Below are 26,973 nucleotides of genomic sequence, written 5' to 3'. Positions count from 1 at the left end.
TGACATCCGCCATACATGTACTCGCTGGATATGTGGAGCGGGCTCCTTACACTGTGGTTGACAGCTGCGGAGGACTCCTCACCTCATTCATGGGTATGCTGTCGGAGATGGTTTATAACTTTATATTTTTCTCACATCTTGCAGGAAGGAGGAAGATATTAGAATTGCAAAAGGAGAGCAGGAAAAATTGTTCTTTGAGAATCAGAAACCATATGGCCTACAAGACTATTCCCAAGAGGTGGGATTTTGCTTTCTTTCATCCTTGTTTATATGTCAGATCTGCCAATAACTTTTAAGGTCTTTGTTTAGCTAATGCTTTGTCTATTCTATGTTTAGGACTTTCGGGCTCGTAATCTGAGGCTGCGCAAGAAGTTAGCATCTCGCATGCGACCATCGCGCAGCGAAGTGGAAGAATTTCTTGAGCTCTCCTGCGAGGAGGATGAAGGAACCAGGTCTTCTGCAGATGAGGAAGAGGCAAGTGGCCTATTGTTAGGAGTATGCAAGCGTTTCTCATAATTGGGATCAGTGGGGCTCCTTGTTCCTATTAGGGACTTATAACCTGGTGTCGGCTCAACATAAGATGCCAAGTTTCCCTCACTCCTCAGGATGTAGTAAGACGTTCTTGGGAGGGTGCAGAAGTATGGAGAGGCCTTGGACTGAGCCCAATAAATAAACTGCATCGATTAGAGCAAGGTCTGATTTCTCTTTAAATACTGCGCTATGTGCCGCAGCCCTGGTGGGCTATCCGCTCTGGTTACAGTCAACCCCCCGCTGAGTGATCGCAGAGTGCTGGGGGGTTGCAATTGCACCCGGAGACCTTCTGAAGGGCCCGCTGTTCGCATCTTGTTGCTCTTGTGACGCCTATATGAAGCCGTAAGTTATTTACAAAATGTCCTTCAGTACTGTACTACTCAGTGTATAGTCCAACAGAAGAACTAAGCAATAAAGTAAAAATAATTAATGATTTTGATAATATCAGATAAGATAAATAAAACACCAGTTCTAATCGCTCACTTATTCCTCATCCAAAAATTACAAACGGAAAAAATAAGCATTACTCTGTCGCCTCATTGGGGGACACAGGACCTTGGGTGTTATGCTGTTGTCCACTAGGAGGCGACACTATGCATAATCTGAAAAAGATTAACTGTGGCTCCTCCCCTGCAGTATACACCCCTAGACGGCGTCAGCCATCTTCAGTTTTTGCTTAGTGTCGCAAGGAGGCACACCTCAGACCTTCACTCGTCCCTCGCTTCAGTACGGGAATACAGATGAAGAAAAGAGGGTCTCTTAAGAGACCCCTGGAATGGCTCCTTCCTCTGTCCCCTACTATGGGGTGCACAGTTGAAGTTGAGATGGCATATTCCCCATGCTGCTCCTTCTCCGGCCCCTCGTGTCAGGCTCGAAGTTGAGAACCCCCCTTCCCCAATTCCCTCGGTCTTGGTCCGAAGTTGAGGCGAGGACAAAGCCCCCTGACGGTGACAGCGGCACCCTCCCTAATCCCCCCTGGGGGTATTAGGTTGAGACACCATCAGGTAGGGCCTGGACGGCAGCATCTGCAGCTCTCACCAGCCAGCACACTGCAGCCGAGAACCAGCAGCAATACAGGAGCCCCAGTCTGTCTGTGGGACCCTGTAGGAGCCGGGAGGAGTGCAGGCTGCCATGGCACACACAGGCACAGGCCTTCACAGGCCCTGCACCTGCGGCAGCTTTCTCCCTAAAAGCGCCTAAGGGGGACTCTCTTCCGAGCCCCCCTTCCGTTTATACCCCCACCGCCATTCTGCCTTTCAATCCGGGGGGTTCCGGTTCTGATCCGCCCCCCCCCCCCCGGACTACCGCGCCGGCCTGGAGCCCTTTTGGGCATAGAAAATAAATTTAGACCGCGGCTTCGGCCTAGCCGAAGCTACCGCCCATTCTCCGCCCCCCCCTGGCCTACCCACCGGATGACTATTTTGACACTCTGCGGTGTCACACAGGGGGGTGGATCTAGGCTGCAGGGCGCGCATCTCCATAGCAACTTCCGCCCTTGCAGCGCTCCGCCCCCCTTCTCCTTCATCTCAGGATACAGGAGAAGAGCTACGGCGGCCATTACTGCTGCAGGACATTCACAGGCCAGCCAGGTCTTCCGGGAGGCACAGGACCAGGCTTTTTCAGCGCTGCTCACAGGGGCACATTGGTGGGGTAAGTTCTCAGCTTGAGTTACCCCTCAGCTGTGAATTTTTTTTTAATTCTCTGTATCCTCCTCTGCACAGTTAACCCCCTTGCATAGCCACTCCAGGTGCACTATGCCGGGCTCAAAGTCTAAGAAAACCAGGCAGGACTGCCTTTCCAGAGTGGTGAGAAGCCTGCAGTAATGCTCTTCCCAGCGGCATATCCGCATTGCAAGGATTGTACGCAGACTACTGTGCCGGAGTCCCAAGCAGCCCCTACCAACCCTTCAGTGTCTAATCCTACTCCGGAATGGGTCACTCAAATGTCACAATCTATGACACAGTCATAGATAACATGACCGACAATTGATTCAGGCTCTGCAAAGCCATACCTCTGCTAGACTACCCAGCAAAGGGAAAGTCTGACTCAGCCACATACTGACCCAGGCACATCCAGGTCAGGGTCAGGACGCAAGCGCACCCATAGGTCACGCTCATCTGCGTCATCACACAGCACACGGTCATCCCTGTCTAGGGACGGATACCGTAGTCCCAGGTCATCTAGACAGTCCCCTACCAGGGACAGGGATTATATTTCTCCGCAACATTCCCCGTCTTGAGAAATACTCCATTCTGATTCACCTAGGAAACACCTTAGTGACACACAGGAGTCAGAAGATTCCTACTCAGACAAAGAAACTGATGGATCCCTAACGCTAAGCCCACCTAGCAATACAGCGCTAGTTGAGGACATAATCTCGTCCATACATCGGGTGCTGGATATCTCTGATCTGACCCCGGACGCACCACAAGATAACATTTCATTTGAAGGAGCCCTAAAGCCGCCTAAGTTTTTCTTGAATCATTCAGAATTTAACATCTATCCTGAAAGAATGGACAGACCCACCAGCTGTGGATCCCCCAGTCTCCAGGCTGGCAGCACAGACACTTCTTTCACTGCCAGATAGCTAAACCCTTAGGGATGCAGCAAACCGGCAGGTAGAAAGTATGGCTCGCTCAATTTGCAAAATCATAGGAGCCTCCCTAGCCCCTGCGTTCGCTTGAGTCTGGGCAGCCAAGGCCATACTGGCTTGGGCAAAAAAAAAATTTTACAAACTGGCCTTCAAGCTTCTGCTCCTGAACTGTCGGAACAAGCAGTTCAAATACCAGTTGTGGCAGACTACTTGCTTCATGCAGCTCTGGATTCTGCAAGAGGTGCAGCGGGGGCAATATCACACGCCATCACTATTCGGCGTATCCTTTGGCTGCGTGAATGGAAAGCGGACGCAGCCTCTAAGAAGTCCCTCACGCAGTTTCCATACCTCAGCGGTCGGCTTTTCGGTGAAACGTTGGACACAATGATATCCAACGCCACCGGGGGTAAGAGTACCTATCTTCCCCAACTGAAACCCAAACGCAATTATAACAAGCGTAACCAAGCTAGATTCCGATCCTTTCGGAACTCTTCCGGCTGGTCCGTCTCTCGGCCAGCACAAAATAACAGCCGCTTTGTAGCACCCCGAGGACTCGGCTGCTACAGAGGTATTGCACCTCAAACCAGAGGTGCGGTATTCCACTCCCGGGTAAGGATGGAGTGTGGAACATAGCTCAGTTAGCTGCATGCACTACACTCACCTCATTTCCGGGGGACAGACCAACGGTACTCCCACCAGATAGATGTGCAGGTACGACAGCTTCTGTCCCTGGCTGGAGTGGGGAGGGGGGAGGAACATCCCAGTGGTGTAGGAGCGGACAGGGGAGGGACTCTGGGCATAGGTAGGAGCCCATTGGGTGCTGGTCACCTGGGCTCGGGTGTCAGAAGGGAGTATAAAAGGTGGGCACCATCTTAAGTCAGGGAGTCCAGTCCGGGTCTGTGCAGAGAGGAGCTCAGCCAGAGAGGGCTGACAGGGAGCTGTGGCTCAGTCTGGGCCCAGCTCCAGAGCCAGGCCTGGAGAGGAGGCCTGAGGCAGAGAGAGAGAAAGAAGGAGGAACAGGAACACCAGGAAAGGCCCAGAGACGCAAGAAGAGAGGGAACCCTGAGATCCCACGAGTTAACGGGTGAAGGGTTGGCAGAACAGGGTACCGGATCCCAAACTGGTGGAGGCCAATTATCCTCAGCCAGGAACCGGAGGTCGTGGTCAAGCCTTGGCGCGACCCCTCACCATATCCACCAGGAAGGCATACCACGTATAGGGTCAGGGGAGCCGGGAAAGGTTCCGCCACCAGAAGGCCCGAGGGAGCCGGACAAAGGTGGGTCCCTGGTGGGGACGGCCAGTAGAAAGGAAGAGAGGGGAGCCCTGGACCACGCTCCGGAATTGCCTGGGAGTTAGCCGAGTCCCTCACCTGGTGGGCGCAGCACGGCTCGGGTGGTCCTTACTGCGCACAAGTGACCTGATAAAGAACTGTGAGTAAAGCTGTGAAAACTGCAACCGCACGTCTCAGTGATTCCTTGCCACACTACCACTACCACCATCATTCCTCCCTGCCTCACTAGCTGCCCTGAGGCTATACCCCTCCCGTTGGGGGTTATACCATCCACGCTGCACCACCGTACCACCGGCCTCAGCGGTCTGCCCTGCAGCGGCGGCTTCATAGCCGCAATCAACGGGTGGCGTAGTCGAACTCTATAACATCTTAATGCCGAGCACTGCCACTTAGTTTGACCACCCTGGGCGCGGACCGGGTCACTGCCACAAGAAGACTACTACCCCTATCAGATCCGGCTCCGGGTATTCCCCGCATGCGCAACGCTGCACAACATGGCCCAGGGGGCGCGTCAGCTTCACACGCAGGGAACAGATTCAGATACACGTCACTCCGGATTAAATTTGGTGCTCGGAAAGGATACCACTCCTAGCTCAATATAAAAATATAATCCGGCACTCATATGGTAATATGAAATAAACTTTTTAATGGAATATTCACTGTTCCTTCAGTAATTTTCAAGAAATGCAATCCATACAATGTAACTTTTCGGTCGTCAAACTGCGACCTTCATCAGAGACTAATGCATAGATGGAAACAGAACAATTCAAAAACACGTGAAAATCACATAGAAGTAAAGATTTTAGCAAAATTATAAATTTTAACAAAAATATATTATTTTTACTGGAGAGAGACATGAAATAACAATGTAAATCGATTAGTCAATTACATTATATTGTGCCACTATGATGTATGTGATGAAAATATGGCGAAATGATCAAGTCTCAAAAAGAGTAAAAAAAAGATACATAAAGAGCAGAAAAAAAGAGGGAGAAAAAAAAAAAGGGGGAGAAAAAAAATCTCGGGCAACTAATGGCCCAAAATGTTAAAAGAACAAAAGAAAAAGATTTGGACAAAAATCGACATACTCGTAAGTCAAAAATAGAATGAGCCTAAGAGTATAATGAACTGTACCTCTCAAAAAAGATAGTGAAGGTAAGGAGGAGATGGAAATAAGCATAATAAGTTAATTTAGTGTCTGGGACTATGTTAGAGAAGAAAAATCCATTCATAAGTATTTATATAGAAAAATTCATTTATAACAAAGGGTATGGAACTGTTAAAAGGGTGGTTACAGATAATGAACCATGTGTACATGATGTGGGACAAGCTTACCGGATTGCTAGTGTGTGGTGATGCCTGGTGAAATGGCGCCCAGTGTAACGGTCAGTCATGCCGGGTGGAACAGGTGCGCTGCATGTGGCGGTGTGCCTGAGGTATATATAGCTAGGGAGCGAATAATGTTGTGAGGGAAGGGAAGACTCGAGATCGACACAAAAGTCGGACAAGACCTGGCAGTCAAATGCAGGCCAATCAAAATCAAAAAGAGGGAAATCCAAAAAATTTCTTCTCATCATGACTCACGGACTCAAAAAGACACTCCACCTGTAGGCGGCCGACTTTTACTCTTTCATCAAGTCTGGCTACCTATTACAGAAGACAGGTGGGTCAGGGAACTAGTATCTTCAGGATACAAAATAAAATTTACTTCCAACCCACCAAACAGATTCCTTATATCTGTTCCCCCAAAACCGCCAGAAAAAGCTTTTCACCAAGCGGTCTCCTCGCTCCTTCAAGCACGTGTCATAATACGTGTCCCAACAGCCAAGCGCTTCCAGGGGTTCTACTCCAATCTATTCGTAGTCCCCAAGAAAGGAGGTGGGGCACGGCCCATACTAGATCTAAAACAGCTCAACAAATATGTAAGAGTACGTCACTTCCGTATGGAGTCTCTTCGTTCCATCATCGCATCCATGGAAAAAGGAGAATATAGACATACAAGATGCATACCTGCATATACCGATTGCACCTGCCCATCAGAGATTTCTCAGGTTCGCAATCGACCAGGACCACTACCAGTTCGTGGCTCTCCCTTTCGGACTCTTCACGACCCCCAGAATGTTTACCAAAGTCATGGCAGCCACCATGCACGTCCTACACTTCAGAGGCATAGTGGTCATTCCATACCTAGACGATCTCCTCGTCAAGGCTCCCACCTTCAAGGACTGCGAGTTCAGTGTCTCAGTCACGATCGCCACTCTGAGTCGCCTGGGCTGGTTAGTCAACCTACAAAAGTCGTCACCAGCCCCAAACCAGTCTGACATTCCTGGGAATGCTATTCAATACCTCCAGGGGTCTAATACTCCTTCCCAAGGACAAGGCACTGCCTCTCCGTTTAGGAGTTCGCACCCTTCTCAGCAAACCCCCTCGATCTCTCCGGTTTGCCATGAGAGTCCTTGGCAGGATGGTGGCGGCAATAGAAGCGGTTCCATTTGCCCAACTTCACCTCAGACCTCTCCAATTAGACATTCTCAAGTCATGGGACAGGAACCCTTCTTCTCTCGACAGGAAGTTCCAGCCGACGTCAACCAGGAAGTCCCTTCACTGGTGGATCAACCGGACCTCTCTAACAAAAGCGAAATCTTTTCTCCCTGGTCAATGGAAGGTCCTGACCACCGACGCAAGCCTGACGGGTTGGGGTGCAGTACACCTACACCACAGGGCAAGTGGTCCACAGCGGAAGCAACCTTGCCCATCAACATTCTGGAAATTCGTGCCATCCTCCTGGCGTTAAGAGCCTTCCATCACTTACTGGCAGCCTCCCACATCAGGGTACAGTCGGACAATGCGACGGCCGTGGCATATGTCAATCATCAAGGGGGGACCCGCAGTGTCCGGGCGATGTGAGAAGTGACACGCATTCTTCACTGGGCGGAAAAAACAAACAAAAAAAAACGGACTCCATTATCTCTGCGTTCCCCATTCCAGGTGTAGACAACTGGGAAGTAGACTTCCTCAGCCGGCAAGGAATAGACTGGAGAGTGGGCTCTCCATCCCGAAATCTTTCAACAGATCTGCCATCGTTGGGGTACTCCGGACGTGGACCTAATGGTGTCTCGCCTCAATGCCAAAGTCTCCAACGTCATGGCCAGATCACGCGACCCACGAGCGCTAGCGGAGGACGCGCTGGTTCTGGACTGGACCCAGTTCCAGCTCCTGTACATTTTTCCACCTCTCCCCCTGATTTCCAGAATGGTGAGAAAGATCAAACAGGAGGGAGTACCAACCATCCTAATTGCACAGGACTGGCCCAGGCGTACATGGTACGCCGACATCGTACGACTCACACAAGACGTTCTCTCGCGTCTTCCCGACCGCCCGGATCTTCTATCACAAGGCCCTTTCTACCACCAGAACTTAGAGGCCCTCAATTTGACGGATTGGCCATTGAGACCTGGATTCTAACCCAGGCAGGTTTTTCGCCGGATGTCATTGGAACCATGATCAGAGCACGAAAACCAACCTCGGCCAAGATTTACTACCGTACCTGGAAAGCCTTCTTTACCTGGTGCGAATCTCGTAACCAAACCCCACTACCCTATTCCTTACCCAGGGTACTCGGTTTTCTCCAATCGGGCCTGGAAGCCAGACTATCCCTGGCCTCCCTTAAGAGCCAGTTGTCAGCTCTTTCAGTGCTTTTTCAAAAGTGAATTGCTCACAAACCGCAAGTAAGAACATTCTTCAGGGGGTTTCCCGATTGGTTCCCCCCTACAGACGACCACTAGAAACGTGGGACCTCAACCTGGTGCTGACTGCATTGCAGGAATCACCCTTTGAATCCCTTAGGGAAGTCCCACTCCGTCTTCTATCACAGAAAGTGTTTTTTTTCCTCGTGGCAATCACCTCGCTACACAGGGTGTCTGAACTCACAGCACTCTCCTGCACACAGCCCTTCCTGATTTTTTTCCAGTACAAGGTAGTCCTTCGTACGGTTCCATCCTTCCTTCTGAAGGTTGTGTCCAACTTCCATCTCAATGAAGAAATTTCGCTACCATCCCTCTGTCCGGTTCCGGTTCATAGAGTGGATAAGGCTTTGCATAGCTTGACCTTGTCAGGGCATTGCGTATCTATGTGTCTAGCACTGCGCCCTTCTGGAAATCTGATTCTCTTTTCCTCCTTCTGGAAGGTGGCCTCAAGGGTCTGCCAGCTTCTAAAGCTACCCTTGCCTGGTGGATCAGATCCACCATACAAGAGGCCTACTGCCTCAAAAATTCTCCTCTTCCAGTAGGTATTACGGCACATTCGGCACCAGGCTTCGGCACAACAAGTGTGTAAGGCAGCCACCTGGACTAGCCTACACACGTCTACCAATCTCTATAGCGTTCATACCCAGTCCTCAGTAGATGCGAGCCTAGGCAGACGTGTTCTGCAGGCGGCAGTACCCTAATTATAGGGACCCGTCTACACAATATTCGTCCATTGCTTCCCACCCAGGGACTGCTTTGGGACGTCCCAAGGTCCTGTGTCCCCCAATGAGGCGACAGAGTAAAGGAGATTTTTGTGTACTCACTGTAAAATCTTTCTCTTAGCCTCTAATTGGGGGACACAGCTCCCACCCTGTTGCCCTTCTGGGCCATTAAGTTGAGTTCTCATATTGGTTTTCCTTTTGAGTTCTTATATAGTTGCCTTTTCATAGGCATGACTGTTATCTATGTTACGTTCCTCCTACTGCTTTTGCACAAAACTGAAGATGGCTGACGCCATCCAGGGGTGTATACTGCGGAGGAGGAGCCAATGTTAATCTTTTTCAGATTATGCATAGTGTCGCCTCCTAGTGGACAGCAGCATAACACCCAAGGTCCTGTATCCCCCAATTAGAGGCTAAGAGAAAGAGATTTTACGGTGAGTACACAAAAATCTCCTTTTCTCATTAATAGCATTAGGGCATAGAATATACTATGTTATGTTTAGGAGGCTGACACTATGAGAAAGTGTTGGCTTTGCCCGGTGATCTGTACCCTCTCCTCAGCCACCAGGTAGCTCAGTTTTAGCCTAGTGTCTGTAAGAGGCCGATACAGACCTCTGTCGGATCTGCTGCTTTTGTTTGTGTTCTCTTCATTGTTCTGTCAGGTGGCATTTGGCTCAGATCCTGGACCTCCCCTCCTAGAAGTAATATTCCAACCTTCCTTCTTAAGAAGATGTTAAACGCTTAATTTTGCATTTGAGCGAAATTGGCAAGGTCTCTTTAGGATAAAGATCCTTTTTGCCTGAACCACAGAGCCATCGGCATTTCTAGACCTTTTCGATCCCTTTCTTACTCCTTCTCCATGGAGTCCTTCAGCTCCCTCTGGCCCATTGGCATGTTTAAGCCCAGACTGCTCTCCCCTTTACCTCTAGAATCTCCTCAACCGGTGTTTTTTTTTTTTATCCCTCTTACCCACTTGAGTGCTTCCTTACATGGCTGTAAAATGGACTTCATTCGTGCTGCAGTGTTTTTTTTTTTTTTTTAATCTTATCCATGGAAGTACAATCTGTGGATTATACCATGTGCAGATACTTTTCCTCAGTTTCACTGAGATCTTAACTGGGCCATCAACTTTTCTGGCAGGTCTTCATATCCTCAAGCTGCGTGAAGTCCTCGCTCAACAGTTCTAAGATGTAATACTCCTTCACCACATCCCTGAACATGACCAGTCTACAGATGCTGCACGTCTGAAGACTTCATATAGAATCCATGCCTTTTTGTTAACCTTGGGAGTATAGTACGCTCCTCGGGTGACCCCCCCCCCCCCCCTGGTGATTTGTCTACTTCCCCTTGTGGGACTCATGACAACTCCTATGGCTATTATGGGGGCATTTTCACCCCTCATAGCTCATGTTTTAGGGTGTTTCTGAACTTCCCGTGTCTGAAAGATCTATTGATAATGGGTTTGTCTAGAGAATTAGCCGTTATAAGCAGGTATGGTGGAAATGGCCATCGGCTCTCTCATAGGTCGGGTGTCTCCTCTCCACAGACTAACCCTCCTGCCCTCTTTCTGCAGTGTCAGCTCCGAGTGGAGGTAATATCTGTCATTAAGGCAATTATATTTTGCCCAATTCCACGTTCTTTTTAGTATAAACATCCTTTTTGTTCTGTGAAATGGGTTGGTGAACTTTTCAGGGTCCTAATATGCAGAAACCGTCATTGAGCAAGTGCTAAAGTCCGATACTAAATTATGAGGACAATGCTCCCCAAGACACCTCCCTGAGGTCTCTGGTCGTAGGTTCAGTTCAACCCCACTATGATTCCCCTGAACTGGGAACTTTCCTTTTTTTTCTTTCTTCTAACTCTTCTTAAGCTGCACCACAGTACGGTTAAGTATACCGGTTCAGTCCTTCTAAATGGCGATGGTAGTCTCCAGGGCGAGACACTGGTAGACATCAGGTTTCCGCACCAGGTGCAGTTTTCTGGTTGTTTTTTTCTGCAGTCCATATCTCCAAGGTGGACGATTTAGTTGGGAATCTTCCACCCCTTTTTTTTTTTTTTCTCTGTGGATGATGCCCAATAAGCTTTTTTTTTTTTCACCTGATCCTGTAGTCACCCGCTTGGCACATGCTTGTTGATCCTGATGAAGTCGTCTTGCTTTGTCTGGTCCCTCTTCAACCTTTTGCCTCTCATCAAGAGAATGCCAAGAGTGTGCAAAGCAGTCATCAAAGCAAAAGGTGGCTACTTTGAAGGACCTAGAATATAAGACATATTACTCTGTCGCCTCATTGGGGAACACAGGCCATGGGTGTTATGCTGCTGTCCACTAGGAGGCGACACTATGCTTAATCTGAAAAAGATTAACTGTGGCTCCTCCTCTGCAGTATACACCCCTGGACGGCGTCAACCTTTTCCACATGTGTTAATTCATAGTTTTGATGCCTTCAGTGTGAATGTACAATTTTCATAGTCATGAAAATACAGAAAAATCTTTAAATGAGAAGGTGTGTCCAAACTTTTGGTCTGTACTGTATATATGTGTGTGTGTGTGTGTGTGTGTATATATATATGTGTATATATATATATATATATATATATATATATATATATATATATATATATATATATATATATATATATATATATATATATATATATTGGAACAAAAGTAGGTGGACAGAAAGTGTAATAAGGTTATGAAGGGGGAGATTTATCAAACATGGTGTAAAGTGAAACTGGCTCAGTTGCCCTTAGTAACCAATCAGATTCCACTTTTCATTCCTCACAGACTCTTTGGAAAATGAAAGGTGGAATCTGATTGGTTGCTAAGGGCAACTGAGCCAGTTTCACAGATCTAGTTTTCACAGATAAATCTCTCCCAAATCTGGCAAATAATTTAAATACAGATAAAAGAAAATGGATTTTAACAGAGTATTGGAAATCTAAAAATGCTGAAACCGTTAGACCAAATTGGGTAGAAACATTTGGTACTCAAGCCCCAAAGAGACAAACCATTTACCGCATTCGTGACAAATTCAATGCCACTGGCTCAATCCTTAATGCTCCAAAAACTGCTCGACCCAAAACCGTCTGTACAGAAGATAAGAAACAACTTGTTGCTGAAACATTCTTCAGAGTCCAGAAAAGTCCCCAGAAGAGCCTCTCTGGAATTGGGAATTTCACGAGCTTCTATCATGAGAATCCTGAAATCTATTAGGTGGAAGCTGATCGTCCACGTCTAATTCATGGGTTATTGGAGGATGATCCAGACAGACGGCTGCAATTTAGTGTTTGATAAATCTCCCCCTTCATAACCTTATTACACTTTCTGTCCACCTACCTTTGGACCACCCTGTGTATATTACCACTAAAAGCTCTAATATCTGTTCACCTTTGCCAAGAAAAACAATAATGCTATGTACCATTGTGATTGCTGCAGTGATGAGCTGGCGGTGCATTTAAAAGGAGCTGTTTGCTGGCTCCCACTGACCCCTGCAAGGGGATTGTAGGGCATTGATGGGTTACGATGATGGCGTGTGGGGCTGTGGGTGTCTGCTGGAAGCTCCCATTGCTGCCATCTTGGTGGTACTCTGAAGATCAGCCATAGACTGAGCTCCATGCAATAACGTTATATACAGTGCCTACAAGTAGTATTCAACCCCCTGCAGATTTAGCTGGTTTGATAAGATGCAAATAAGTTAGAGCCTTCAAACTGCATACGAGAGTAGGTTTTATGAACAGAAGCATAAATCTTACAAACCAAAAAGTTATGTTGCTCAGTTGAATTTTATTAAATTTTAAACATAAAAGTGTGGGTCAATTATTATACAACCCCTATGTTTAATATTTTGTGGAATAACCCTTGTTTGCAATTACAGCTAATAATCGTCTTTTATAAGACCTGATCAGGCCGGCACAGGTCTGTGGAGTTATCTTGGCCCACTCCTCCATGCAGATCTTCTCCAAGTTATCTAGGTTCTTTGGGTGTCTCATGTGGACTTTATTCTTGAGCTCCATCCACAAGTTTTCAATTGGGTTAAGGTCAGGAGACTGACTAGGCCACTCCAACACCTTGACTTTTTCCCTCTTGAACCAGGCCTTGGTTTTCTTGGCTGTGTGCTTTGGGTCGTTGTCTTGTTGGAAGATGAAATTGCGACCCATCTTAAGATCCTTGATGGAGGAGCGGAGGTTCTTGGCCAAAATCTCCAGGTAGGCCGTGCTATCCATCTTCCCATGGATGCGGACCAGATGGCCAGGCCCCTTGGCAGAGAAACAGCCCCACAGCATGATGCTGCCACCACCATGCTTGACTGTAGGGATGGTATTCTTGGGGTCGTATGCAGTGCCATCCAGTCTCCAAACGTCACGTGTGTGGTTGGCACCAAAGATCTCGATCTTGGTCTCATCAGACCATAGAACCTTGAACCAGTCTGTCTCAGAGTCCTCCAAGTGATCATGAGCAAACTGTAGACGAGCCTTGACATGACGCTTTGAAAGTAAAGGTACCTTACGGGCTCGTCTGGAACGGAGACCATTGCGGTGGAGTACGTTACTTATGGTATTGACTGAAACCAATGTCCCCACTGCCATGAGATCTTCCCGGAGCTCCTTCCTTGTTGTCCTTGGGTTAGCCTTGACTCTTCGGACAAGCCTGGCCTCGGCACGGGAGGACACTTTCAAAGGCTGTCCTGGCCGTGGAAGGCTAACAGTAGTTCCATAAGCCTTCCACTTACGGATGATGCTCCCAACAGTGGAGACAGGTAGGCCCAACTCCTTGGAAAGGGTTTTGTACCCCTTGCCAGCCTTGTGACCCTCCACGATCTTGTCTCTGATGGCCTTGGAATGCTCCTTTGTCTTTCCCATGTTGACCATGTCTGAGTGCTGTTCACAAGTTTGGGGAGGGTCTTAAATAGTCAGAAAAGGCTGGCAAAAGAGATCTTTAATCCACACATGTGAAGCTCATTATTCTTGGTGCCTGAACTACTTCTTAATACTTTAGGGGGACCAAACAGAATTCTTGTGGTTTGAGGGGTTGAATAATAAATGACACTCTGAATTAACTTTTTACGTTTTAAAAAAAACAAACAAAAAAAAAAAACAAAAACAAAATTTGCTGCAGTGCATTTCCCACTTCCAGGCTGATCTACAGTACAAATGTCACAATGCCAAGTTAATTCCGCATGTGTCAACCAGCTAAATCTGCAGGGGGGTGAATACTACTTGTAGGCACTGTATATTACATGCGATCACACAGTATCAAGTACAAGTTTCTAAAGTGGACTAGAAGATAAAATAAGTTTTTAAAAATTACTTTATCAATTATGAAGAAATTAATTTAAATTCCACTCCCTTCCCTTTTCCCCATTAAGAAAAGAAACATAAAGGCAGAATTGTGATTTCTTTATCGCCTCACACAGGGACACGAGTTACCATGGGTGTATGCTGCTGTCGCTAGGAGGCTGACGCTAGGCAAAAAAAGAACTAGCTCCTCCTCAGCAGTATACACCCACCGACTGGCACTAAGCGCATCAGTTTAAGCTTGGCGTCAGTAGGAGGCGGACCTGGATCTAATCTTTTCCTTTTCAGGTACCCTGTTGTTTTTTATTAATATTTTCCCTTTTTCAGATTTTTCTTTCCCATGGTGACAGGGTGTAATGTCTCACCCTGTTTTCCTGCACAGGTGCGACCGAGCGAGCAATGTGGTGTCGCCCACATCACCCACTCTGTCTGCGAGGCAGGACTCCTTCCCTGTTACCTTTATGGTGTTCAGGAGGACCGGAGCGGATCGTTCCTGCCTCTGATCCCATTCCCAACCTCCTCCTCTGAGCAGGTCGGGAGAAAGACTGGGTCACTAGTAGTGACCTTCCCCCTTCACTGGGGTTGATCCCGTCTTCTGCACCGTTCAGGACTGTGATGGTGCGGGATGGACACCCACCAGTGACCCCCCCCCCCCACCCCGGGCTCCTGATGCCATCCAAACATGTGGAGAAGAGGACCGTATACGCAGAAGTCATCAGGGACCGTGTCTCCACTAACGCAGCGGCAGTGTCACCAACCTGTCTCCCCTCCCAGCGGCGGAGATTCATCGGGATATTTCCTTCCTGATGCCCCCTAGAGCTCCTCATTCTCGGCTGTATATTTGGGCCCCGGCGGCTGTAAATCCAGGCCCCAGCTTCGGCCTACTCCCGGACACGCCCCTCACATGACACACGGCCTATTCCGACGCTCTGCCTGCTCTAGCGTCACTCAGCCCGCCCTCCGGACCTCCCACGCCACCACCCAATTGCTTATGCTGCCGGCAAGAAGGCGGTAACCACACCCCCTCATTTTTGAATAAGTGCTTCAGCGCTTTTTTCTCGCACGCGCTTCGGATCACTGTCAGGGAAGGGGGCGGTCCCCTTGTCTTTTCCCGCACTTTGCACTGGAACACCCTGTTATGCTTGTGTTTTTTGCACGGTACTGCCTTTCTTCTTCCTCCTTGAGTGCCATATCTCCACTGCTGGACCTCAGCTGCCTGCTGGCTGCAGTTACTTCTGCCGGGGAGACACCACATCAGACAGGACCCTCCATCTGACTGGGTAGGCTCTGGCCAGGCTATACCTCACAGTATTAGCTCTCCTCAGCAGTATTCTAAACACTGCAGAATCACAGTCACGCAAACATATAAATATGCACAGGCTCTGGGAACCTCTCTCCCCTCCCTCTCCCAATATAACTCATTACGCCCGCGCCCTTTGTAATAAAAAGTGGCCCACAGGCCAGGCCTCTGCATTCTGCCCAACCTGCAGCCCTTCCAGCATGTCTTCCTCACAGGACCCCCCTGCTGCCAGGGATGAGAGTACACAACCCCCCCCCCCCTCCTCCTCCGGTGTGGGCTGTTGCCCTTTCTCATTCTGTATCAGACCTCGCCAAGATTTCACTATCCTTGGTCCAGGTTATGGAACTTTTACCCGTTCTAACGGCTGCTTCCACCGCTCCAAGCATTCCCAGCAGGATTCGCAGGCACCCAGCTGCCGTGCTCACAGTGACAAATCAGGGGTTAGACCCAAGAAGGTAACGCATTCTCCTTACTCTTCCAGATCTTCATCACCGTTCATGTCTTCCAGGTTGCCTTCGGCTCTGTCCTCCCCTGAGATGTCACCCGGATCCGCTTCTGAGTCTGACTCGGAGTCAGGCTCCGATACGGACCAAAATTCCAAGCTGCAGGAAATGGTGGACAGTCTCATCAAGGAGGACGAGTGCTCCCCTCCGGACCGCCGTCTCCTTCAAAAACACCAAGCGCCCCCCTCGGACTTTTTGCAGTCATATGGAATTCGAAAGAGTCCTCTCAAGTTCTTGGGGCATCTTGACAAGCGTTTTTCTGGGAGGAGACAACTAGACATCCTTTATCCCTTCAGCTTGGAGCTAGTCAGCCGGTGGTTGAAGTCACCATCTGTCAACCCTCCGATATCCCTTCTCTCCTTTAAGACCATTTTATCACTGCCAGATGGTTCTTCTCTTAAGGACACCACGGACAGAGAGGTGGAATCCCTTGCCAAGTTAGTATTTGAGGCCGCTGGTGCTTCCACATGGGGTAGCCAAGTCTATTTCTGCTTGGACTCAATTCCTTCGTCAGGGTCTTATTTCATCAGCCCCTCCAGAGGAGATGGTGGATCTGGTGAACCAGATTGCCCACGTGGGGAAATATCTTTTATCTGCCTCCCTAGACGCTACCAGTTGTTCAGCTCGGGCGAGCAGCAACATCATAGCCATACGTAGGATTCTCTGGCTTAAGGCCTGGAACGCTGACCCACCTTCCAAAAAGTCCCTTACTAATCTTCCCTTTCAGGGTTTCCGACTCCTTGGTACTAAGCTAGACCAGCTCATTTCGGACGCCACTGGGGGCAAGAGCACCTCTCCCCCAGCCTAAGGTCAAACGTCTATTCAACTCCAGATAGACTCCTCCGTTTCGCACCTTTCGTCTCTTCTCTTCTACCAAGGTCCCACCTCAGTGGGACCAATCTCCGGTTCAAAGGGGGAGAAGGAAGCCTTCATGCAAGCCTGCTCCATCCTGGCACAGAAAGGGGATGCCCAACAAGACCTCAGGACCCCATTCTAGCAGATCCTCTTCTGCATGACAGGTCATCCCCACCTGGGATTCCTCTCAGGGTGGGTGGCCTTCTCCTTCTTTTCCGGGACACGTGGCTAGCGGTGATCGACGACTCCTGGGTCAGAGAAATAGTCTCCACAGGCTACAAGATAGAATCTTCCTTTTATCCCTTGATCGCTTTTTCTTGTCCCGTTCTTCAACGGACCCGGCTCACGTTTCAGGTTTTTTCCGAGCCATCGATTTTCTTCTGTCAACAGGAGTCATTGTTCCCCTTCCTTCAAAAGAGCGCTTCACAGGTTTTTATTCCAACCTGTTCATGGTCCCAAAGAAGGACAGGTATCTCCGTCTAATCTTAAACCTCAATCTCCTGAACCGGCGAGTGCGGCTCTGTCACTTCAGGATGGATTCCCTCCGCTTGGTTATCTCTTCCATGGAACCTGAGGAGTTCCTCTCCTCGGTGGACATTCAGGATGCTTAGCTCCATATCCCGACTTGCGAGTCTCATCAAAGGTTTCTCTGATTTGCTACCCAGAACAACCATTACCCAGTTTACGGCTCTTCCGTTCGGCCCCCAGAGTGTTCACCAAGGTGATGGCAACCGTCATGACCATTTTTCATTCCAAGGGAATCAACATCATTCCCTATTTGGACGACCTATTGATCAAGAGGCCGTCCTATCGGGACTGCTACCAGAGCCTCCAGATCACTTTCAACACTCCATCTCGGCTGGATAGTGAATAGGGCCAAGTTTTCCCTGATCCTTTCTCAGCGTTTGACCTTCCTGGGCATGATGTTCAACACCTCCCGAGCCAAGGTTCTTCTTCTAGAGGACAGGATCACGGCCCTCAGTCGGGGGATCCGTGTTCTAAGACGTCGTTCTCCCACCCCTCTGCGACTCTGCATGCGAGTTTTGGGGAAATTGGTCGCAGCCGTGGAGACCGTACCCTTTGTCCAGTTCCATACCCTCCCCCTCCAACTGGCTCTCCTGTCAGCTTGGGACAAGAGGACCTCCTCCTTGGATCGTCCCATTCTCTTGCCTCCTCGAGTCAGACAATCCTTGACATGGTGGACCCTATCCTCCTCCATCCGCCTCGAGAGATCCTTCCTCCCTCTCAGATGGTTAGTGGTCACGACGGACGCCAGCCATCTCGGATGGGGAGCGGTTTTCCTTGACCACACGGTTCAGGGCCGCTGGAATACCCAAGACACATCTCTTCCCATCAACCTGCTGAAAATCAGAGCTATCTACCTCTCTCTCCTTCTTTGGCCGGACCTTCTTTCGGGCCAGCCAGTCCAGAACCAGTCCGACAATACCACAGCCGTGGCTTACATAAATCATCAGGGCGGCACTCGAAGCATGTCCGCTTTCTCGGAAGTGTCACAGATTCTACTCTGGGCCGAACGCCATGTGCCAGCGATATCCGCAGTTCACGTACCGGGTGTGGAAAACTGGGCCGCAGACTTCCTCAGTCGTCAGGGCCTGTCCTCAGGCGAGTGGTCTCTTCACACAGAGGTGTTCGCTCAGATTTATCAAAAATGGGGCACTCCCGATGTCGATCTAATGGCGTCACGGGTGAACCGGAAGGTTCCTCACTTCATAGCTAGGGCTCGCGATCCCCTGGCAATCGCTTATGATGCTCTAGTCATCCCATGGTCTCAATTTCATCTTCCTTATCTCTTTCCTCCCCTCCCGTTGATCCCCATAGTCATCCATAAGATCAAGCTGGAAGGAGTTCCCTTGGAGACTTCCAGAACGCGCAGATCTGCTCTCTCAGGGTCTGCTCTTCCACCCGAATTCTCGGTATCTCAGATTAATGGTATGGCCGTTGAAGCTGCGGTGCTGAAGGAGGCGGGTTTCTCCTCCCAGATCATACAGACCATGATCAGCTCAAGAAAACCCATTTCTTCTCGTGTATATATCACCATACTTGGAAGGTTTTTTTTCAATGGTGCGAGGAGAACCAGTCAGCTCCCATGTCTTTTTCTTTGCCTTCCATCTTGGCCTTTCTTCAGGCGGGCCTTGTTGCCTGTTTATCACTCAGTACACTCAAGGGTCAGGTTTTTCATCCTGTTTCAGCGTAATCTGGCCGCTTGGCCTTAGGTGAAGACTTTCCTTCAGGGTGTTGCTCACCTAGCTCCACCGTATTGTCAGCCAGTAGATCCTTGGGATCTCAGTAGTTTGGTGTTAGGTGTTCATCAGGCCCCTCGTTTCAAACCAATTAAGGAAATTTCTTTGTCCCTTCTTTCCCGGAAGGTCGCATTTCTGATAGCCATCACATCTATTAGAAGGGTTTTTGAATTGGCAGCTTTTACGGTTGTTCTCCGTTCCTCGTCCTTCATCAGGATAAGGTAGTTCTTAGGTCAGTACCTTCCTTTTTGCCCAAGGTGAGCTCTGCCTTCCACCTAAATGAGGACATTATACTGCCTTCCTTTTGCCCTTCTCCTGCACATCAACTTGAAAAGGCCCTGCATAACCTGGATTTGGTTAGAGCTTTGTGTTGTTACCTCTCAAGGTCTGCTTCTTTCAGACATTCTGACTGTTTGTTGTCTGAGGGTAGTCGCAAGGGTCTTCCTGCTTCTTAATCCACCATCGCTTGCTGGATTCGGTCGACTATCTTGGAAGCTTATCGATTAAAGGACAGACTGCCCCCTCCGGGCGTAAGCGCGCATTCCACCCGGGCGGTGGGGGCATCTTGGGCTGTTTGCCACCAGGCTTCAACCGTGCATTTTGCAAGGCAGCTACCTGGTCAACTCTGGACACCTTTACAAAATTCTGCAAGGTTCACACCTACTCCTCGACGGATGCTGAACTAGGTAGGAGGGTGCATCCGACCTGATTGGCGCTGATTATTCCCCCGCCACCTTGGGACTGCTTTTGGACGTCCCATGGTTACCTGTGTCCCCCAATGAGGCGATAAAGAAAGAGGGATTTTTGGTACTCACCGTAAAATCGGTCTTAAAGCCTTCATCGGGGGGACACAACACCCTCCCTATTTTTTTGTGCCTATGTCTGTTTAGTGCCTTCGTTTCTGGCCAGTGTGACTAGTAGTTTGCCTATAGGCCTATGTTTGGCTTGTTGCCATGTTATACTTGTTTTATTATTATGCTTCTCCTACTGCTTTTCATGAACTAATGAGCTTAGTGCCAGTCGGCGGGTGTACGCTGCTGAGGAGGAGCCAATTCTTTTTTCTAGCATAGGGTCAGCCTCCTAGCGACAGCAGCATACACCCATGGTTACCTGTGTCCGCCAATGAAGGCTCCAAGAAAGAGAGATTTTACGGTGAGCACCAAAAATCCCTCTTTCGGTCACCGCACCTCCCTTTATTTTTTTTTTTTTCAGTACATGAAACAATAAAAATGTTAATCAAAACTACAACTTGTCCCGCTAAAAACAAGTGCTCATACGGCTATGTCATAGGAAAAATAAGAGTTATGGCTTGTCAAGACACCGTCAGGGATGACAAGGGGAGATCACACAATATCCCACCCCTGTCGTCACTGTCAGGATTGAGCAGGGATTTGCATGCATACGATCCCGATTACTCACTACGTAGTTATCGGCAAGCGAGCAGAAGGCATATGGCATACACGCCTTTGGATTCCAATGCATGGAACATGTGTATACTTCCCCTTATGGTTACTGCCAGCTTCACGATAGCCCAATTAATATTATTAGCTGCCACCACCAACCCAGTTTGAAATATAATACAGGCCTGGTCGGATGCCTGCTTTCTGATAGCGTATATGGCTTTGTGGGTGGTGGTGGGGGGGGGCGGGGGGGAGAGAGGAACAATTACAGAACAAAATAAACAGAACTATTAAATTTTATATTTAATCCAAAAGGAATTTACGGTACAGAGTATACAGTTACACAAATAAAACAGGATTAAAGAAGAAACTTACTATAATCGCAGAGACGACTCGGTATAGCGGGAGGGGGGTGCGCCCCAATTTGACCGTTATCGAACGTGATCCTTTGCGTATAGTCTCTCTACCCCCCGGCAATGAATACTGACCCCCCCCCTCCCCTTCTGCTGTGTCTTTAATGCTGAAGGGAGAGGCCTACCCCCACCCTCCTGTAATGACTACACGTGGGCTGGTCTCCATCCTTCATATTTTTATTAGAATCTCTAACTTCTCGGATATCTTATCGCTGGTTGATCACAGAAGCCCGAAAGTGGTACCATATTTTCTATTATGAATTTACCTTTTTCCAGAGACCACACATGACCTGGCTGCGGTCTGTTATTCTGTTACTTTAGCGCCACAGCTCACCCGAGGGGCTTGCAGCTGCGGAAAAATAAGCATATTGTTCCTTAGCTGACCCTGCTACTAAAATATGGGCCCTATAATTATCACAAGTATAGAACTCCAGATATTCCATATTTCGTGTCGGCGCCGGCTCAGGTTCAGATTTCTATTGAATTCTTTTGAAGCTCTGGATTAATCTTCCTCAGCTAGATGTGAATTTATCACAAGCCTGTGTCACATGGAAACACACTCGCATGCTAATTGGGTTTGTGTCGCCTTTTGTGCTAGCATTTGCTTACAAGCTACTTCTGCTGTGTGGGCTAATTTGCATGGAGCCACTGGCCAAGTGTCAGCTCTTCTTCTTTGACAAGTACTATAGGGGAAGGGGGGATGAAGAGGGGTCTGGGAGAGAGAAATTCTTAATATTTCCTTAATATCTTTGACATGGCTCTTGGTAAAAGGGAAGGGAAAAATACAAAACAAAAAATTGTCTGCGGAGGCGAGGAGTTAAAGGTGGTGGCATTAATGTAGAATTGTATTTCTTCTCTTTGCAGGTGGAAAATCAAACTGAAAATTCAGTGGAGTCTCCTTCTGAAGATGAGGACGACTGGAGAAACACAAGGTGAGTGTTCTGGTATTTCTGTGCTTCCGAATGTTAAGAGGTCTGAATTATGGTCTTCGGCAGCCGGCATATTTCTAGATTCTCATTAGGGGGTTTCTTCAAACAGCAGTTGCACGGGGCCAATAATAGTGTGGCCCTCACGTAGGAGCATAGTCTTGGCTGCGTATGGTTTCCACAGTGTTGAAACTCCTCCTCCGGCATGGCCATCACAGACTCGTCCAGTTTTACCTATTGAGATACAGCTGCTATCTATCCAGAGCATGCACGGAGATTCCTAGTGACTGTAGCTGCCTCGTAATAGGAAAAAAAGGAAAAATTTCACTGCAAAAGGTCTGTGTCTGTGCTTCTGATCTAGATGAAGAACGCAATAAAATTGCCTCTCATTTTTGCCCCCATTGTAGTGACTTATCCAGTGAGTACTCCGAATGGACGACCGATGCTGGAATCAACCTTCAACCTCCGAGCCGTAATTCCACCCGACGAAGAGTCAAAAAGTTGGCGAGCAGCTCTGAGGATGAGAGTTCAACGGTGGAGAAATCTACAGAGGAAAAGTCCACCCCAAAAAGGGAGAGGCCTAAGAAAACTACTAAGGAGAGCGAGGTACGCTTGTAAGATCAGCATGAAAGTCTTCAAGATGTGAGATGTGAATAAGATCACTCGTGTACATTACACCATGTGTTCTGCATGTAGACAAGAAGATTGCCTGAGAGAGCGCCTCTGAACAGAGAAATCTCTAATGACTGGCGTCCATCTAATTGGATCACGGACACGACCCCTCGGCGGTCCCCTTTTGTTCCACAGATGGGAGATGAAGTGAGTTTTCTGCTTTCTCTGGTGTTACAATCATCAACTAGAAAAGCAGTAGAAATATCTTTTAACTGCTATTCTCCACTGTGAGATGTTTTGGGAGTTTATTTGTGTCAGAACTTGGGCCATCTTTGTGGCATAAATCATAACTAATTTTTCAGCTGCGCTCTGCCACCCCCGCACCTAGTTACTCTGCCTACTTCATAAAACAAAAAGACAACTGACTGCCATTAAAAATGCCATAAGTAGAAAAATTATTGCACAGCTGCAAGTTGCTCAAAAATTAAGCAAAATTTTGAACTGTTTCTCACTATAATTCTGGCAAAAGCTAATAAATCACCCCGCAATTTCTGTATTTGCAGGTCATCTACTTTCGGCAAGGTCATGAAGCGTACATTAATGCTGTCCAAAGAAGCAACCTCAGTATCGGTAACACTCTAAAGGAGCCATGGAGGAAATGTGTGCTCAGGGTAAGGTCTCTTTTGCTTTCTTCACTTCTGTTCACAGTGTTTGGAGTTTCAATCCTCCGAACATGTTCCTGATGGAAACTAAAAACGAAATGGGAGCAGAGTATTAGTTTCGGGGGGGGGGGGGGGTTATAGGATCTAGACGTCTGCATTTAGAAAATGTCTCACCCCAATCTCATGGAGGGATTAACATATTATGTTTTTGAATAGGACCAGGAATTGGTGAAAATTGTTGGGATCCGATATGAAATTGGGCCACCTACTTTGTGCTGTCTTAAACTCGCCTTGATAGACCATGATAGTGGAAAAATCACGGAGCAGTCCTTCTCTCTCAAGTATGTTCTTCGTTTTCCATGTGTCTTTAATATTATCTAGAAGTCTTAACACTTTCGCGCCAGAGCCTGTTTTCGCCTTAATGACCAGACCAATTTTTACAATTCTGACCACTGTCACTTTATGAAGTAATTACTCTGGAACGCTTCAACGGATCCCACTGATTCTGAGATTTTTTCATGACATATTGTACTTCATTTTAGTGGTAAAATTTCTTCGATATGATTTGCGTTACTTTGTGAAAAAAAACAGAAATTTGGTGAAAATTTTGCGATTTTCAAACTTTGAATTTTCATTCCCTTAACCCCTTTACAGCCTGTGCCGTATTTGTAAGCACAGGCTGTAACCTCACGGTTCAGTGAGGGCTCCGGCGCTGAGCCGGCAGTGAACCGGGCACATGTCAGCTGATTATTAAAGCTGACAAGTGCCCGCAACAGCCGCGGGTGGAATCGCGATCCACCCGTGGCTGTTAACATGTTAAATGCCGCTGTTAATCTCTGACAGCGGCATTTAACATCGCCGCGCCGGAAGCTTGTCACTTACCCCGCCCATCGGTGACCCCGTCACGTGATCGCGGGTCATCGATGGGTGGGCATGACAACCCTGGGTCTGCAGCAGACTCCAGTGGTTGTCATGAGCTGGTTGGCGCTCATAGCACAGGACCATTTCTGCTACATACAGGTGATCTGCTGATCACCTGTATGTAGCAGAGGCGATCAGACAAGTGCTGCTTCTAGTCTCCTATGGAGACTATAGAAGCAAGCAAAAAGTGAAAAAAAAAGTTTTTAAAAATATTTTAAAAAAAAATTAAATATAAAAGTTTAAATCACCCCCCTTTCGCCCCATTCAAAATAAAATAATTAAAAAAAAAAAAAACACATACACATATTTGGTATCGCCGCGTTCAGAATCGCCCGATCTATCAATATAAAAAATAATTAATCCGATCGGTAAACGGCGTAACGAGAAAAAATTCTAAACGCCAGAATTACGTTTTTTGGTCGCTGCAGCATTGCAATAAAATGCAACAACGGGCGATCAAAGCATCAGATCTACCCCAAAATAGTATCAATAAAAACGTCAGCTCGTTGCGCAAAAAATAAGCCCTCACCCGTCCCCAGATCCCGAAAAATGGAGACGCTACGGGTCTTGGAAAATGGCGCTATTTTTTATTTTTTTTTACCAAACTTTGAAATTTTTTTTCACCACTTAAAAATAAAAAAAGAACCTATACATGTTTGGTGTCTATGAACTCGTAATGACCTGGAGAATAATAATCGCAGGTCAGTTTTAGCATTCAGTGAACGTGGTAAAAAAAAATCTATGGTATTGCACTTTTTTTGCAATTTCACCGCACTTGGAATTTTTTTCCCATTTTCCCGTACACGATATGGTAAAACTAGTAATTGCGTTTAAAAGTACAACTCATCCCGCAAAAAATAAGCCCTCACACGGCTATATTGACCAAAAAATAAAAACACTATGGCTCTGGGAACAAGGGGAGCAAAAAACGAAAATTCAAGAACGGAAAATCCCAGGGTTGCGAAGGGGTTAAACAGGGAGATATGTTGTACAAAATAGTTAATAAATAACATTTCCCACCTGTCTACTTTACATCACCACAATTTTAGAACCAACATTTTTTTTTGTTAGGAAGTTATAGGGGTTAAAAGTTGACCATTGATTTCTCATTTTTCAACAAAATTTACAAAACCATTTTTTTAGGGACCACATCTTATTTGAAGTGAATTTGAGGGGCCTTTATGACAGAAAATACCCAAAAGTGACACCATTCTAAAAACTGCACCCCTCAAGGTGCTCAAAACCACATTCAAGAAGTTTATTAACCCTTCAGGTGCTTCACAGAAATTTTTGGAATGTGGAAGAAAACAATGAACATTAAACTTTTTTTCACAAAAATGTTACTTTAGACCCAATTTTTTTTGTTTTCGCAGGGGTAACAGGAAAAAATGGACTACAAAATTTGTTGTGCAATTTCTCCTGAGCACGTGGATACCCCATATTTGAGGGAAAACCACTGTTGGGGCACATGGCAGGACTTGGAAGGGAAGGCGTGCCATTTGACTTTTCAAATGTAAAATTTGCTTGAATAATTAGCGGACGCCATGTCGCTTTTGGAGAGCCCCTGATGTGCCCAAACAGTGGAAACCCCCCACAAGTGACACACCATTTTGGAAACTAGACCCCTCAAGGAACTTATCTAGATGTGTGTGACCACCTTGAACCCCCCAGGTGCTTCACAGAAGTTTACAATATTGAGCCGTAAAAATAAAATTTTCACATTTTTCCCACAAAAATGTTTTTCAGCCCCCAATTTTGCATTATCATAAGGGTAACAGGAGAAATTGAATCATGAAATTTACGCCGATACCCCGTATGTGGGGGAAAACCACTGTTTGGGTGCACGGCAGGGTTCGGAAGGGAAGGAGCGCCATTTTTGAATGTAAAATTAGCTTGAATAATAAGCTTATGCCATGTCGCGTTTGCGGAGCCTCTGATGTGCCTAAACAGTGGAAACCCCCCACAAGTGACCCCATTTTGGAAACTAGACCCCTCAGGGAACTTATCTAGGTGTGTGGTGAGCACCTTGAACCCCCCTCAGTGCTTCACAGAAGTTTAGAACGTAGAGCCGTGAATATAAAAAAAATATCAAACTTTTTTCACCAAAATTATCTTTTAGCCCCAAATTTTTTATTTTCACAAGGGTAAGAGGAGAAAATGGCACCTCAAAAACTGTTGGTCAATTTCTCCTGAGTACGCCGATACCCCATATGTGGTGGAAAACTACTGCTTTGGCGCACGGCAGGGCTTGGAAGAGAAAGGAGCGCTATGTTGGCTGGGATAGGTTGCAGACACCATGTCACATTTGAAGACTCACTGACATGCTGAAACAACAGAAACCCCCACAAGTGACCCCATTTTGTAAACTACACCTCTCAAGGAATTCATCTAGGGTAGTACTGATTATTTTTCTGTCACCCATGACTGCACAACGAGAGAACGGATCCGCCCTTCAAGGACAGGAAACCTTCAAGATAAAAAGGGCTGCGCCTCTCCCCGCTTCAGTGGTTTCCTGTCCTTGATGGGGGACTTCCTTCTCGTCGGCGGCAAGGATGACCGCAGGAATCAGGATCGTCTTACCTGGGCCGGGGCCGATCGGGTTTGGCAGGGCACAGTCTCTGCTGCGGCCGGTCCCGTGAATCCTGGAAATGCCGCGGGGGGCGCCAGCATGTGGTCTCCCCGCATGCGGGCAGTGGTTTTGCGGCACCTGCACAGCATGGTGGCCGGCAACCCCGCGTCCCGGATGTGACGTCACGGGGCGCGACAGGAGATGACGAAACCGGAAGTCGCGCACCGATGACGCAAGCCGGGACCTCCTGACCCCCGTGCGGGGGCGGTACTGGAAGCTGCGGGGACGCCGGCGGTGATCTCCCTGGCACAATAGAGGTACTTAAGGGTAAATCACCGGCCAGGCAGCGGCGCAGTGCAGCTTAATGGCCTCA

At 47.8% G+C, this 26,973-nt stretch overlaps 1 protein-coding gene across 1 annotated transcript in view; it reads left to right on the top strand.

Annotated features, from left to right (window-relative positions):
• BRWD1 (bromodomain and WD repeat domain containing 1) overlaps window positions 1-26,973 on the top strand; it is a 133,469-nt gene that overhangs the window by 55,069 nt on the left and 51,427 nt on the right. Inside the window, exons 20-26 of the mRNA XM_073668425.1 lie at window positions 145-238; window positions 337-474; window positions 21,775-21,842; window positions 22,244-22,442; window positions 22,533-22,655; window positions 23,012-23,119; window positions 23,327-23,451. Of these exons, the coding sequence (XP_073524526.1) occupies window positions 145-238; window positions 337-474; window positions 21,775-21,842; window positions 22,244-22,442; window positions 22,533-22,655; window positions 23,012-23,119; window positions 23,327-23,451 (855 nt within the window). The remainder of the gene's footprint in view (window positions 1-144; window positions 239-336; window positions 475-21,774; window positions 21,843-22,243; window positions 22,443-22,532; window positions 22,656-23,011; window positions 23,120-23,326; window positions 23,452-26,973) is intronic.

The sequence above is a fragment of the Phyllobates terribilis genome, unplaced genomic scaffold, assembly GCF_046119375.1.
Source record: "Phyllobates terribilis strain yellow unplaced genomic scaffold, ASM4611937v1 Scaffold_2__4_contigs__length_985480577, whole genome shotgun sequence".
Taxonomy (NCBI): domain Eukaryota; kingdom Metazoa; phylum Chordata; class Amphibia; order Anura; family Dendrobatidae; genus Phyllobates; species Phyllobates terribilis.
The sequence above is the reverse complement of the archived record's forward strand: the minus strand, read 5'-3'. Positions and strand labels throughout refer to the sequence as shown.